Raw genomic sequence first — 17,022 nt, forward strand, 5'->3', positions numbered from 1 at the left:
TCTCTCTCTCTCTCTCTCTCTCTCTCTCTCTCTCTCTCTCTCTCTCTCTTTCTCAGTCTCTTTCTCACACACACACACACACACACACACACACACACCCCGAAATTTATAATAATTCGCACAGTGTGCGCTTGCATAGCCCACTTTTAAGCTGTCCTTATATGAGAATAGGAAAAGTGATGCTTAGTAAGACACTTTAATATATTCCAGATTTATACCAACATAAGTATGTATGTTTGGATGAACGTACAACTTATTTTGCACTACATTTTTCAGATAAAGTATTCACATCTGTGCCAAAGTTACGCTCTACGAATTAATCATGTATACGTACAATACACACATAATGAATATTAGCTATACGAAGCCCTGACTCGCTTCCTTTTTATTCCGCCTTTCCCTTTTCCCATTTTCTATTTCTCTTTTGTTGGAGTAGTTCATTTTTGTTTTTTTTTTTTTTTTTCTTTATATATTTATTCTTGATTGATTTGTCGCGTTTCACTGAATACTTCAATGCACTCAGAGTGTTTTTGTTTTGTTGAGAATTTTTTAAAAACATTAAATTGAACAAAGTTTTGCAGTGTTTTTATTAACGTTTTGTATACGTAATAATCTAAAATAAAGGCACACTAACATTGCCATTTCATTTGTAACGATCGCAAATAATCGTATACATGTTTTTGATCCTCTAAGACATCTTGCGAGTTATAATAACTGAATAAATTCAAAATTTACAATTTCCGCAACAGTGTTTTTCAATTTCATTTAAGCCTTAAGTAAGACCCACTTCAACTTCAGTATAATTCTTTTCATTCACAGTTACGTTTCTTTCTCGCGCAAATAACGCAATTAAAACACACCCACATCTTGGACAATGTGATCATAAACATACAATATATTTTCATATACTGCAGCTCTCAACAAGGTTTCGGTCTGCTGCATATTGGGCAACACTGTTGCCAAATCCATAGGATTTTTTACATAATACTCACCTTCACACGATATGTATCAAAATTTCATTGTGTTTTCATTGTTGGTTTACAGTTGTTACAGTTGTTTTATTAACGGGTTGCCTTGGTATATGGATGGACAGATGGACACACAAACTAGAGCCAATTACGAAAATAATTCTGAGTCAATTAATGTAATAGAAGATGGGACTACCTTAAGCCCGTCTATGTGTTGCATATTCATCCGAATCAACTTAATATTCCCTTACCACGAGTGCTGTAGGATATAATTAATTTAAATTCGTATTTTCTCTTCACAAATTCCACCCTTTTTTCCACTCTTTCTAAGAAACTCATTTTTATTCGACTAAAACTCTAGCAGACAAATTTGTGCAGCGTATTATTTAACTGAGTGATAACTGCCGAGCACGTTTTAATCGCTTTTAATTTTCCACCCCCGAAAGTATAGTTGTACCGCATGTAATATTCCGAAATTTCTTGGCGAGTTTTGTTTACATGCAAACACCTTCCAATTTCTATAAGAAATTTTTTTGTGACTGTTCTAGCGTTCTCGAGATACCAACGACACATACCTATTTGCTACCAAAAGTAATCATTTCGATCCCCTTTTTTGTGCATCATCCCATATTAGCTTTATCCAAAACTAATGCAATTAATTTCAATCCACGGTCTACTGCACCAAGTATCCGGGCATTTTAACCATTAAATAAACTAAACTATAGCCCAACGAATCTAAGCAATCGCTTAAGATTAACCAAATTGAGAAAATATAATTTGAAATTTGCTTTTATTAGACAAATCGGTGCGGAATGCTTTTCTGAATATATCTCATCCGGTTTACACGTCTACATGTCTGATGTGCATCCATGTATTTTTCAATCTAATGTTTTCTTCTTAACCTACATATTAATTAATTATTAGAGACAAGCCTTTTGTATACAATGAATATATTTCCGTACACTCTTCAAGGCATTACATAGGAAGCGGTAACAATAATTAGTGAATTCAATCTGTTTTCAGCAGAATTCGCTCTTGAGTCAAAACATTTTGGTGTAGCAAATTTGCTCAAAATATCTCCTATATTGAATTTTGTAGGTTAGTATATGAACACACAAAACAGACGGACAAATCGGTAGGCAGGAAAGCTTAAATCGGTTGAGAAAATAATTATCGAGCTGTTGATATCATAAAAGATCGATTCATCTTAAATCGTGCTGGATGTTGCATACATCCGCACCAATTTAATACACCCTGTATTGCAAGTGGAAAAAGTAAAAAATGCAATTTTGTACAAAAAACAAAAAAAAAAAAAAAAAAAAAAACCAAGAGAAGAATTTATAGAAGTTTGCAATAATTGTTGTAAATATTGTCATTTATTTCATTCTAGGAATTGGTGGCCATTTCACCGGAGAGACGTAATTGGCGAGGCATTTTTATAGCATTATTGGTCATAGCAGCCGTTTTCAGTTTAATTATATTTTCCATATTTTTACTATCACCAGGTATTTATTGAACCAATTCATCTAAAGCACGCATATTAATTTTCTGCATTGTTGCTGCATAATTTCAGAGGATGAAGGCTTACGTATACGTGGCAATCGTTTGACCTTGAATGATATTCTGGGTAAAAGATTTCAATGGAAATCATTTAATGGCACGTGGCATAGTGGTAAGTTCTTATAGCCAAAATAAGCAAATTACATTTTATTATAATCCATCAATACATCAGACAACCAAAGTACGCTTGCATCGCTCATAAATAGTTTATTTTATAACGTATACTAGGAATTATATTAATTCATCTTTTGTTGCTGGTATGCGCTACATTAGTTGCGCACATTAGGTACATTTAATGTACGATACGAATTTATGCAATACCAAGATGAATCTGAGATAGATAATATGACTCTTTGCTTAATTAATCATAGTCAACACACAACTTTTGAATGCGTTAATGGAGTAAAATGAAATGATTAGGAATGCAATCGAGATGAATTTATCGTTTACGTTGGTGCCATTGATAATTTTGTGTACAGTTTTTCAATTACGTACAATTTTCGATCGAATACATGTGTAATATCTCTTGTGGTTTTGAGTAATCCAGCCTAGTCGAGTTAAGGCCTCATATCCGAAAGTATGCCTTATGCAAAGACAGGTCAAATGATAAGCTTAGTTTATCACCCTATCAACGGATTCAGTATGTACTAACACAATAACCGATCATCCACCAGAAAATTTATCCGATTGCGCTTCAGTATCAAGCTAATCTAGTCAAGTATGCTCGCATTTAGTTTCGACTGCAAGCACAATCCAGATGTCAAAATGCTCCGCATTCTATCAAAAACTAGGTATCTATTGTAAAAGAACAGTACACTATGTTTTATTCAAAGTAGTGTCCATCACTGGCCATTACGTTGTCCCATCTTTCTGGTAGCATTCGGATACCATCTCGGAAGAAGAACACTTCATATCTCTAGAGGCTATCCACGAATCGAACCAATTTCCGATATCTTCATATAATGTAAAACGCTGGTCAGACAGACCATGTGCCATCGGCCCGAACAAATGAAAATCGAAAGAGGCAATCTCTGCCGATCACAGCATATATATCCTGAACGTTCATGTTCCTTCATATTGAAAGCTCACGATATCTTGACTTTTCAATTTTTATTGGTAGCATTCCTTCATAATGGTTTCATTCGATCGGAATAAACCACATTACACGATGCACTGCCGTAAATATGTGTCTATCATGTGAGCGTAAACGAATTTCCCGTCAATTAGGTGGGGGCAGCTTGGTTTGCTTAGAATATTTTTGCAACCTTCACAGATATTGTGTCTGAGCCTGTGTGTGCCTGTGTGTGTGTATGTGTGTGTGAGTGTGTGAGTCAGTGTGTGTGTGTGTTTTCTTAAAACTATTAAGATTGAACTTGCGGATGGATATGACTCATGATCTTTGTTATATATGACATGACTATGCAGAATATTTTATTTAATGTAAGCTTTGATACCTTATATTGCTATTGTCATTGCAGATACGGAATTTGTATTTCGTGATCCAACCGGAGGTTTGTCCATATTAAATTTAGATAATTATACAACGCGTGTTTTAATGACCAACTCAACATTCGTAAGTAAATTCAGTTTCTTTTTTAATAATTTTTTTATATTACCATCATATTTATTAAATTAAGCTTTTAAAGATCTAAATAAAGATTATTTTCTTATTTTTATTGTTATTGCATTTTTTTTTTTTTTTTTTTTTTTTTTTTTTAATATATTCCAATGTTTCTTTGCCATGCCACACGCCATAGCGTCAATTGAATGCTGAAACATTTTTAGCATCGCCAGATCTCAAATACGTTCTATTGCAATCCGATAGCAATGCAGAGGGTTCAAGGTAAATATTCATCAAGTATTTTAATCAATTAAAATATATTCACATTAAACAGAAACAAACACAATTAAGTATTTAACGTAATAGCAGACGTTAGCATCTATACGCATCTATGCACAAGACACTGGCTATAAATGTATATTCAAACACATATTCAAATCAATGCCTTCGAATATTTTCTCTACATCTGCAAATCAATTGATATATATATACGTGTACAACATGCATATATTCACGTAAAATGACTGGTTAAAGTAATTTTTAATAGCTTTTATCAGTAAATAAACATTTTGTTCTATTTGCATACTTCAATAACAATAACGATAAACAAATAAGAAATCCGTACATATGCATTTTCAATCGAATCTTATATGCTCACCTTCATCTATGATATATTTGAAAATATCATAAATATCGTATTGTTTTTTGCAATGAAACAAACGCTAATGGATCGGTTTTCTTTACCTACATAAATATTATAAATAATTTAATTTATTCGTGGGAACATCTTATAGTCATTATCTTGTAGTTTTTTTTTTTTTTTTTTTTTTTTTTAAGTTTTAAGCTAATTAAAGAAATTTTATCATCATTATAAGTCTCGAATCGGATCGCTTCAAACATTTTATAAATTTATCGAACAAATGAAAAGAAAACCACCCATCAGCATGATGCTGAAAAGGACTTCAAAAAATGAAGAAGAAGTAAATTTTCATACTTTATATAATATGGATGGGTGGGCGCACATGTTGTTGTTTATAAGGAATAAGCAAAAAACAAGGGAGGACGAAGTTGCAAAGACATGTGAGGATTGTAGGGCGTGTGAATATACCCTTCAGCCTTTGGTAATGGGTACGGAAAGGGGATAATGTTATAATATATAAATAAATAAATAAATGGATGAATAAAAATAAAAATTAGAATAAAGCAGGAAAAAACATTATGTAGTGGGACACGATCCACCGTTAACTACCACACAACATCCATCGCTTAATATAATTGCTCCTATAACGAATTTTCAAGATAAGGGCTTAAAGTGGGAAGTGGTCGAAAAATAAAACGGACCGATGGATAGAAAAATTTAGAATCGCTTTCTGAATCGATAAAAGATGACTTTATCTCAAGCCACTTTGGGCGTTACATACATCCATGCAAATCTATACTAGCCTTGCAACCCACATGATGTATGGTATAAAAATGTTATAAGATACAAAGGCGATGGTGATCTGATTTGAATTTCTCTACTAAGCGGAGATTTCAGGTACAGGAGATTTGTGTCTAGCTTATTGCTTGCTTATAGGAAGGCATTGATTTAAGAACTGAGGTTAATCAACCATCAATTGCAACGCAATTACAACGCGTGAGAGATAAATTGTACAAATTAAGGCGTTTTTCAATTTGTTTCAATAGTTTTGCTCTAGTATTTGAGCTAAACTTGAACCTTGAAACACAATAGCTCCATCAGATGTTGAAATGGGGACCATATTGTCAAAAAGTTCCGACGAATGTAAATAAGGCCGTCACCAGGTTTCAATGAACCCTAGAGAAGAAAACTCCGCGCTCACCGAATTTAGAAAAGTAGAACGACCCCGTAGAACGTTTTGCTAAATAAATGTTACTGGACCTTCCCTAAGTTGCATACCTAGTATTTTACCGGCGATACATTATGCGGTTTATTTAGCTTAACTGCCAAGTGCGTGAAATTTCTAACCAGAGTATCCTTCGGCCACAATGACTTGCTCAAGACAGCATTGAGGTGTTCCGTGGGCATTAGCTCTTTGAGCGAAACAATCATCCTTTCTTCTGTTGGTTTCGACTTAAAGACAGAAATTCTGCTTCGAATGATATTACGAATTTCATGTCATCTACTACCACACTACCGTATAGGGAGCCACTCCGGAAATAAACCCCGCCTTCCTCGGTGGTATCGAAACTAATTCACTTCTTCCACTATTATTAGGACAGGAGGATTGCGCCCCAGCACTGCTTGTGGCTAACCCAACTTGACTAGTTATGTCAGCCTTTGTAAACAGACCGATTGCATAATTATGAGACGCGCAATAGGATGCGTCAAAAGATGTGGGGCCTTCGCCCTAAACTGGAGACATACTCGGAGTATTTTTTACAGCTTCAGCATTCGTACCCCTAGGCGCCCTGGGTAAGATTTTTGCTCGTCTTTAGGTTTTGCCAGCTGATCCATTTGGTCCAAATCTTTATTCGTTAAAGGCGATCAGGCAAACAGACAAGATCAACGGACGGCAGGTCCCCGATTGGCACACCACTCGAATCATTATTCGGAGATGCGATACGCTCCGAGGTCGAAATTTGAATACTCACCGTAGAGGACGGTCCACACGCCTCACTCTACGTGCGTCAATCACAGTCAATCCGCAGTCTTCTCCGTCAAGCCCGTATACTTCGCGTGCCCATACCGCTCACAAAGTCAACACATTGCAAAGCGTTCGGTATCGGGTCCCGATTTAGCCAGACCCTGCGCAAACACGCAGTCCAACATTATCAAAAATTCGGTCCACTTTTTATTACTATTTATTTAGTGGTTGTTGTGAATATTTTATTAATGATTTAGCTTCTGCTGTTGTTATAATTGCTCTTCGATTATACGTCGATTATCCTCTTAAGGATTTACTAGAAGGTTCGTTGGAGCTCATCATCCTTTTCAGAAAAGTCAATAGATCCATGAAACAGTATGGATATGTAGTAAATACCACAACCAGCTTAACTCAATTTAAAAATTTTTTTATATATTGCATGGCCATCTCTTCAAATAATACACACCCTACTATATACTGTCGCATACAATTTCTTCTAATATTTTTAACATTTGTATTAATTTCATTTTTTAATTAATATTCGTTTTGCAGGCATCATGTATATGAAGTGTTAACCGAGAATCGTTTTCCCCTGGGACCAACTGAAAATTTAGAGGAAGCACCACGTTTACAATATGTGTTATGGGCTCCTTATCATAATCAACAGGTTTCTCTAAATGCATTCAATATACAGCAACAGAGCAGTACATTGACTGCTACTGCCACAACTATTTCAACACCACTAAGCACAACTGGTAGCCTATTATTAAATAGTTTAGCGAATGGCGCTAGTGCAGCGAATTTAGTTAAACCACCAACACCTGCCCAAGTTCAGGCTTCGGCTTCATTGTCTACCAGTATTAATATGAATAAAGCTTTCACCCAAAATCAAGCGATTGCTTTCGTTTATGAAAACGACATTTACTACAAGCCGAAGGTGCAAGGTGAACTTGTATGTCGGATAACAGCTACGGGTAGATATGGATTTTTATGTATGCGTGTACTATGATCATGTGCTATTATTTCAAATGTTCGCTGCAGGTCAGGCAGGTATAATTTATAATGGCATACCGGATTGGACCTATGAAAATGTGCCCGAACTAAATAGTAAACGAACAAGTATGGCATTCTCACTGGACGGTCTTTATTTGGCCTTTCTAACATTTAATGATAGCGAGGTCACCGAATACAAGTGAGTGTACATCTGTTTTAATATCTTCACTTCTTTTAGATTCAAAAATGCGAGCATCTCTTTGTAAAAACCAATATCAAAGAGAAAATGCCGAAAAGACTATTAGCCCACCATTTTACAGAATTAAGTGCCTAAAGGGCCGTTGTTTAGGATAAATGCAGTTATCTTTATTTGTGCTTAAAGTGATGTGTGTGTTCGTATAAATTCGTAGAGAAAAAACATAAATGTCCCGCGACAGTTAATTCATCGTTATTGAGAGTAAATGTGATCTTTGTTGTTGTCATACAAATGATTATCAAATATGATTACTGTCCTGATTCCTGTGAGACTTAAAAGGAAATGTGTGTGACACATTTGCCCAGTAAAATATGCGTTTCTTAATTTTACATCACATTTGTCATAAGTCATATATTGCGATGATTACTATCTTAAAATATTACCAAAAATGTTGCACGACGAACATTTATGTTTGATAAATGTTCAAGCGCGAAAAAAAAACTGTTAGCAACATCCCATCGAATTTCACTAAGTAGTTATGCGATAGACTCAATAAATTTAAATTTTGTTAAGGAAACTAAGCTAAATAATTAAAAGAATATTAATATAAGTGAATAAAATCATTTCTTTGCTTCAGATACACCTGGATGGGTGATGATCTGAAATACCCGGCGGTTTTGTCGCAACGTTACCCAAAAGCTGGATCCACCAATCCTAATATCACCGTGAATGTAGTAAATCTTTCCGTCCTCAAGTATATATTTCCTACACAAATAAAATTGCCACCGGAACTGGCAAATGGTAGTTACGTAGGTGCTCTTACCTGGGCTTCACCTATCGATCTGTCGGTCACTGTAACTAATCGTGCTCAAACTAAAGCCACTACTGTAGTGTGCAGAGCGCCCGACTTTCATTGTAGCACAGTACACACAGAGGTAACCATCAACGACGGTTGGGTACTACCAGCCGAAAGACCCATCTTTTCCGTACTTCTCAGTCAACAACTGAGAAATCACAATATCGCTACAATTAATGCCACAAATGGTAAACCGGAAAACTTTCAAAATATAACAAATGGGCAGACAACGTATGAGATAAGTAACGGCGGTTATTTGTTAAAGCGTCTGCCCGTACGTGATGGCGAACATGGACACTTTCGTCATGTAGTCTTCATATCATCGCTGGATCGTAGACCGGTTCCTTTAACTATGGGCCGTTTTGAAGTAACCGAAATTGTGGGATGGGATGAGGCGAATGAAATTGTTTATTTTATGGCTGCTCCTGAGAAGCGTCCTGGTGAAAGGCACCTCTACAAGATCAGCCTTAAATTGAATGTTACCAAAACGAATCGTACTTATATCACCTCATCACAGCCCACCTGCCTGACATGTGATAACTCACCGGCAACGTATAGATTGCCTCATACCAGAGCACTGTATTACGGCTATGACGAGGATGATATTGAAGAGGGGGAACAGGTTTACGTGATACCACGCAATTGTCGATTCAATAATATTTACTTTAGTAAGAATTTCTCATATTATGTGCAAGAATGTCTCGGTCCCGAAACACCTAGCGTCTATTTAGTAGAAACACAAAATAATTTAAAAACTTTGATCTTAAATGCTGGGGATAATTTAAGACATCGCTTCCAGCAGTACGCCGTACCGCAAATACGAACATTTAGCGTCGAAATACGTCATGGCTTTCATGCACAAGTAAAATTATATTTACCCCCAGGAATGAAAGAAGATGAAGAGGTCGCATTCCCAATGATATTGCAAATGTAAGTTAAATAAACGATAAATAGGAAATATGTTTATTTTATGCTGTCCTTTCAGTGATGCTGCACCTGGTTCACAACTAGTTAACGAGCGTTTCCATCTCAACTGGAATTGGTATTTATGTAGTCAACGCTCTTTCATTGTAGCACAAATTGATGGTCGTGGTAGCGGCTATCAAGGCGAACTTTTACGCACACAAATACATGGTAAATTGGGTAAGGTGGAAGTGGAAGACCAGTTAGCAGTACTAACGTAAGCGCTTTAATCTTTCTTTGCTAAAGCGAATACCGAAAGTAACATCCATTCATTTTGTAGCTACTTGCGCGACAATTTCAAATTTATAGATCCCTCGCGCATATGTGCTTACGGTTGGGGTTATGGCGGCTATGCCACGGCCATGACCCTTATCGATGACTCGCAACAGGTTTTACAATGCGGCGTAGCCGTCAATCCTATAGCATCGTTTGGTTATCACTGTAAGTTTATAATTCAAAAAAATCTTTTAAAACTACAAACAAAGTAAAAGAGACATATACAAACTTTATTTTTCTGAGCGTAGATCTGTCTCACCCGAATCTTGTTGGAATTCTCACCATCACTGAATTGAAGTTGATCGCTCGTTTGTTCATTTTTAAACCCTTCGCACCCGAACCATTTTTTAGTGTGGGTATTCAGCTACTCGCCAGTAGTTTTAATAATCCTACACCAAATAAAAAAATTTACAACACATGCACAATTTAATGTGCAATATTATCAAAAATAGTAATGGCGCCTCTCGGGCGCCGTTCGGGTGCAAAGGTTTAATTCGACAAAAACCCCGATATGGTTCGATCGCAAACTCACGTTCAATTTATGAAAATAAATAAAACAACTTTCGAGCATTTTCAATATATTTTCACTAACTTACGATGCAGATAACATATATATATATATCGATAGGAAACCTTAAAATAATATTTGGTAGAGTCATCATTGGACCTCATCGCGTAAGGAATAAACTCAACGATATCGAAGAATTACCACAAACATTTTTCAAGTCCCCTTCGGAGACCTCATAATGGACATATCTTCTTAATTCTCGCAAGTCATAGAACTGACTTACTCACGTCAGTCTGCTTTCCCATTATGTCTACTAAACTTTTAAAATCGCAAGTTTCTGACATTTTTCGTCATCGTATTCAAAGCACAGGTTCGATAAATACTTTCATTAAGTCTTGGAAAAAAGTTTACCTTGCAATTAATGTATGAACGAATCGCTAAATTTAAAATATTAATTCGACATAAAACGCTCTGATAATTGCCTGGATTACTTTTTAGTGTTATTCCACTTTAAATCAGAAGAAAAGTCATCTAAACTTTATTAATCTTTTTGATAGAATGTGCTTGATCGTTTTCTTATTACTCGGCAGATTCCTTTTTCACTGAACGATATATACCCCTTAAAGGCGATTATGTCCATGCTTTGCAAGATGCCGATCTGACAATGCGTGCTGGTAACATTAAAGGCAGAAATTTAATGTTAATACACGGTACCGCCGATACTTTGATACACCAAGAGCATACATTAATGCTGGTGAGAGCTTTGGTGGATCAAGAGGTGAAATTTCGCCATCAGGTAAAATTAACATATAGCAGATATGATTGTTTTATCATAATTGATATTCCATTTAAAATTATAACAGGTCTATCCCGATGAGGATCATTATATGACAAAATCACTATCGCATGTCTACCAAACGATGGAATGGTATTTTGATGATTGCTTCGGACCCAGCGATGATAGCGAATGGGATCCAACTGGACTGTTTGTGTTCAAACAATAATTATTAAGGTTTAGCAAAGTTTTCTTTTTTTTTTTTTGGTTATAATCTAGTAAAAGAAATAGTTTAGGATAATTTTACTATAGAAAATCAAATAAAAAAAATTATAACAATTAAAAAAAAAATGGTTGGCGAAAGTGAGGAAACAAACAATGAATTTAATAATTAATAGATATAATTATTTTAAATTTTGTGCGAGCTTTTAATTTGTTGCGTTTTTTTTTCTTTTCAAAAATTTTTTATATATTTAAGATTAATCGCAATAATGATGAAAACAGTTATGTGTTAATACTAATAATGATATTTAACGATTAATAATAAATTTTTTGTTACGATTGTCATATATACATATATATTTGTTAATGTGTATGAATGTCTATGTGCATGTATAATTATTATTAAATAATATTTATTGTGTAATGTATTTTTTATTTCATCCCTGATTAAATTATATCCATAATTATTAAAAAAAATTCAAAAAATTCAAAAAATAAATATTTCCTTGATCAGCGTGAATAGCGAAATTGATTAAGTCATGTCCGTCCGTCTATAATTGCAATAAAAATATCAAAATTTGTGATCTTCGCTTTGAGTTGGTTAGTTTACAACAAGTCAAATAGACGAGTGTAGATGTTATATTGATTATAAGGAATAGAAATACGCTTCGATGACTTTATTTCATGATAAGGATTTTAATATTCTATCTATAAATCATCGAAGTTGATCCTAAACCTAACTTCTTTACCTTAGTGAGAGAGATAAGATATCGATTCATGACTTCCTTAACACGCTCCCTATCTTTTCCCGTAGTCCTGTTTGCGCAACAGCCTCATATTAAATTACTTCGTCCGATCTCCGCGGCTATTTCATACAAACTTCGCCAATCTTTGCAAATTGTCGAATATATTTCATTGAATGCTTAGTTGTTCTTGTGTCTGTCTGTTTTCTTTGGACGAATTAAAGTATCTGATTATTCGAAAAGTAATAACGTCTTCGTTAATTTTTCCACCACTCTCCCTATATAAAAATAGTATCATTTTCAGAATTTCCCGGAAAACTTCGCTTAGGCAATTTTTCGAATCCCCTTTCTTATGAACACAGCACCTCTTTATGGTAAAAATGCCAAATTTTCAATACGTCTTGATGAAATTTCGTTTATAACAACAATTTGACATAAAAATTAACTTTGCCAAATTTGGACCAAGTAAAGCTATTTTTTGGATTTTAATCTATATAAGGGGAATAAATCTCTCTACCAAAAACAACTAATTTTTTATATTTTACGATGCGAATTGGTCCTTAGTAAGCTAACCATAGAAAATTTAGATCACATAGGCCAAATATAGGGGTGCTCATGAAAGTAAACCCCTGCTATAGCGACAAAGTTTAATCTAATCTAAAAAATAAAATCTTTGACAAGTAAATTAAGTTTGCTAAATTTGGACCAAGCCACTTGACAATGTGACTACCGTCCAACACGTGGGGATTTTATGAAAAGTATGCCTTTACATGAAAATAATATGTAACTTTTGGTGTATTGTTACGAAAATGAGTGATTAACAGTGTCGGGCGAAACGATATAGGGTATCTAAGAGTCGGCCTTGGTCGACTAGAAGGTTCTGTCTAGTTTTTCTTTTTCTTTTTGTTTTTTTTTTTTTTTTTTTTTTTGGTAATTAATTAGATTTAAATGCGACTTTTAAGTGCGGTATGTAAATTAATTGACTGAATGTTTATCATATTTAAGAGGTTTTCTTTCTCTGGATTTTTATATTTAATTAAATTATATAAATTAATGTATAAATAAATTTGTTAATAATTATTTCCTATTGAATTATTCAATTAATGCAATTTATAATTCATTATTATATCGAATATATAAATGATAATATTAGCGTAATTTTTTTGTAAAACGAAACTTATGTGAAAACAAATACTTAAGTGATTGCTAGAATAAAGCGAATTTTATTTTTTTCATTTTTTTTTTTTCATTTTTTGTTTTTACAAAAAAAAAAAACAAGAATAGTGTTATTCCAGGTGGATTGAAATGATTTTATTAGTAATATTATAGTACATATGTTGGCATACGTACATACTCATTACGGGAGATGGATTCTTTCAAATAATCGTAAATTAATGTTTCATTTTTGCTTTTTGCTATTATTTCTGACTTACGTATTTTAATTTATTAGCGGCTTTTCTGATTCCAATACAAGTTGATCGTGGTCGTTTGAAAAACATTCGGTACATAATCCAATATACATCTCTCATCTACCTATTGATTTATGCATGATTACAACTAATTAATTAAACTTATTAACTCCTTCTTTTTTTCCTTTTTTTTTTTCATTCATTTGAATTGATTTTTAAGCAAAATTCCTTAAAATTTTCAACTTAAAACGAGAAAGCTTTAAATGTGTATAATTATGCGATTTGTGTTAACTTTGCTTATAAAAATGCAATTACAAATTAAAAAAGAAATATTAATAATGATAACAAAAGAATACTGAAATAAATAAAAGCAAAGTAAAAAAAAAAAAAAAAAATCATTAAAAAGCATAACATTTGTAATAGATTTCTTAAATTATTTTGAAGACTGACCCTTTAAGTTACCCATCACAGCGAGGTACTTAACACATATCTCATATATATTTTTACTTTTGTGAAGATTGATTTAGCAGCTACATATCGATCCACGTAGGGTCCAGTATTTACATTAGTTTTGTGAGTCGGTTAGATGTCAAGAGTTTGTCCTATTCAACGTAAAATCCACATCCAGTATTGTTGCGAAAAGAAATACGACTGCTGAAAAAACGACAGTTTTTAAAATATTAAAATCAGGGATGTAATCTCTAAGCTGAAAACTAGTTTTCGTCTTCATTTTTAGCTATTTGGCAAAAACAGCTGAATTCGAAGTATTTAGTAAAGTGAAAATAGTCCGCCAAGAATAGTCGCAGTTTTTGAATCGAATTATGACAACTTTCAGAGACATTATGCAACTGCAAATTTTTGACATGCCTTGAACGACGCTAGTACCTATGTGAAATGCCTAATTTCATTAGTTCCAAGATCTATACCTTCTTATAAATTCTTAAACCTAATATCCTCATTATCGAGACGAACGTTCACAAACTCTCGTTGATATTTCTTCACCGCACTTTCCTTGCAACCCTTCCCGATGACCGCATGGTCAGGAAGCATCCTCTGAGTGGCTGGTCATAAAAACAAAAAATCTTATAACAAATTTCAGAGCAGCATGTATAACTTGTATGTTATAGGTTTAAGTAATCGGATTATAACAACTTTCTTATAACTTCTACAACCTCTTGTAAGTTATCGACACATAATATATACATCTTATGACTTCTTATAACTTTTTAAAAAGTTGATAAAATGTCTCTGAAACTTGGGATAAATTATAAACGTCACTTACGTTTGAGGTATTTTGAAGGATAAATCCCGATCATAGCAATGAGATAAGGTGTGTCTGATAGGTTCTACCATCCGAAAAGTTCATAATACATAAACTCTTTAAAAAATTTTTATAAGATTCTTTTTATATTGTAACTTTTCGGCAATTGTATACATATTTAATGTTTCCCTACATTATATAATAAGTAGTAACAATGAATTTTCTTTTAATTCTTTATACCGTCAAGTATGCTTTCATTTTTTATTTATATTTGCATTCCCTAGTTTCGTTTAGCTTTTTCTAATCGTTTCGTCGTTCCATCAATACCGTGAGCAATTACGCCAATCAGCGCACGGTGGGCTAATAAATTTTTCATTTGTAAAAATACGGCCACCATATAGATAAACGTAAAATAACCTAAAAAACTCGTACAATTTTTTCATGTTTTTGTCTATAACTTCCCATCCTGTGAAAAACTGGTACCCAATATTCGCGAGAACCACCTGCAAGTTTCGTGCAAAAATGGTCCCGATTGATTTAGTAATACATCCTCCATTAACGATTAAATAGGTGAGCTAGCATGTATATATCATCTTACGCCCATTGATTTATTTTTGACACTATCTGCTAATATCTGATTTTCGCATTCCAATAACGCCTTCCGTATTTAAATACCTTGCCGCGGTTGTATAGTGAATAATATGTTGTTCGCTTATGTTGTTGGGGGCCTCACTTCCCTAATCTATGTGATTTTGCGAGTGGATGACAGGCTGTTAACTAGGGTCTGTAAAGGTTTTAAATAAATCTTAAAGAGTGGTAAAACTGTTTAGGCGTCGTATGGTTTTACATGATTTAAACTTAGGGGACGGATATATTGTAGAATGCTACCACAATGGTACAAAGTTCTGAATAGTATTAATCTCGTTTGTGGAATCTCTTGTATATGACTAGGGAGCCAAACTGCATATGTCAAACTGTACTGCAAACTTCGTTGCACCTAGCTGCTATTGCCCTGCACCTAGCGACTGCGCTCCACTTAGCTGCTGTTCTGCATCCAGCGACTGCGCTGCACCTAGCTGCTGTGCTGTACAAAGCGACTGCGCTGCAACTGGCAACTGAATTGCACCTAGTTGTTGTGCCGCATCCAGCGACTGAGCTGCACCTAGCTGCTGTGCTGCATTCATTAACTGCGTTGCATTTAACGACTGTGCTGCACTTGACTACTGCGCTGCACCTAGTTGCTGTGCTACACTCAGTGACTGCGCTGCATCTGGCGACTGCGGTTCATCTAGTAACTAATATATATATACGACTAATTAAATATATTTGTATAGCTCTAAGTGTAAACTTTAATTTTTTAATGCAAACTATACTGGCGTGTTAGATGTAGATGCTTTACTACATTGAACTGGCCCTTGAAGGACTTATGTATTGTATTCTCCATATAAATAAATAAATAATTAAACATTTTATTTCACAAATTTTCACTCTTACTAAAATGTAGTCGTGGCTAAATCGATACTATATTTCATATCATTTCACATAATATTTTCGCATATCTTAGAAGTCTGTGGCCCTCGGGTAACAACGGATTCTAACGTCGATCATCACTAAGGTCTTTAGGTACTACAAAGCAATTTGAATTAATATAAACACTAAAATGTATACAGTGGCGCATATGCTCTAAAAAACACCCCCATGCCCCATGCCTCGTAACGATTCAATCGAATGTAGAGAGTGGAAGACTGCGCTTTATTTCTGAACCATTTGGCAATTTTTTGCCAAATTATGTCTTTCTCCGGGTATTTCATTTCATATGTTTGCTATCGTAGCAATCGATCTCTCAAGAGCGAGACAACCGTTATATTACAGTACAGAAGAGCCCTCTTGTCTCTGTCTAATAACTTTTGACTGCTGACATTAACAAAACACTAAACAAATGTCTAGTCTTATGGTGTATAGAGTCTTCGATGCGATGATCAGGCAACACTAACGAAATATTTCAGCCTTAAATACAGAATATTTAGAAGTGTGTGAAGTGTAAATAGTTTGATAACAAGAAATTCAATGGTTGATTTATATTACTAAGAAGTATTTATTTTAGATCGTGTCAAAGAGAAAAAAA

The 17,022-nt window shown here is 34.3% G+C and overlaps 1 protein-coding gene across 5 annotated transcripts in view; it reads left to right on the forward strand.

Annotated features, from left to right (window-relative positions):
• LOC119636086 (dipeptidyl aminopeptidase-like protein 6) overlaps window positions 1-11,947 on the forward strand; it is a 249,463-nt gene extending 237,516 nt beyond the window's left edge. For all 5 annotated transcript variants that reach the window (XM_038031233.1, XM_038031207.1, XM_038031226.1 and 2 more), the window contains 11 exons: window positions 2,359-2,473; window positions 2,542-2,640; window positions 4,007-4,101; window positions 4,286-4,371; window positions 7,248-7,669; window positions 7,737-7,887; window positions 8,522-9,670; window positions 9,726-9,920; window positions 9,984-10,144; window positions 11,078-11,283; window positions 11,351-11,947. In XM_038031233.1, the coding sequence (XP_037887161.1) occupies window positions 2,359-2,473; window positions 2,542-2,640; window positions 4,007-4,101; window positions 4,286-4,371; window positions 7,248-7,669; window positions 7,737-7,887; window positions 8,522-9,670; window positions 9,726-9,920; window positions 9,984-10,144; window positions 11,078-11,283; window positions 11,351-11,491 (2,820 nt within the window). In that variant the 3' untranslated portion in view covers window positions 11,492-11,947. The remainder of the gene's footprint in view (window positions 1-2,358; window positions 2,474-2,541; window positions 2,641-4,006; window positions 4,102-4,285; window positions 4,372-7,247; window positions 7,670-7,736; window positions 7,888-8,521; window positions 9,671-9,725; window positions 9,921-9,983; window positions 10,145-11,077; window positions 11,284-11,350) is intronic.
• Window positions 11,948-17,022: the final 5,075 nt, after the last annotated feature.

This window comes from Glossina fuscipes, unplaced genomic scaffold (assembly GCF_014805625.2).
Source record: "Glossina fuscipes isolate IAEA_lab_2018 unplaced genomic scaffold, Yale_Gfus_2 0, whole genome shotgun sequence".
Classification (NCBI taxonomy): Eukaryota; Metazoa; Arthropoda; class Insecta; order Diptera; family Glossinidae; genus Glossina; species Glossina fuscipes.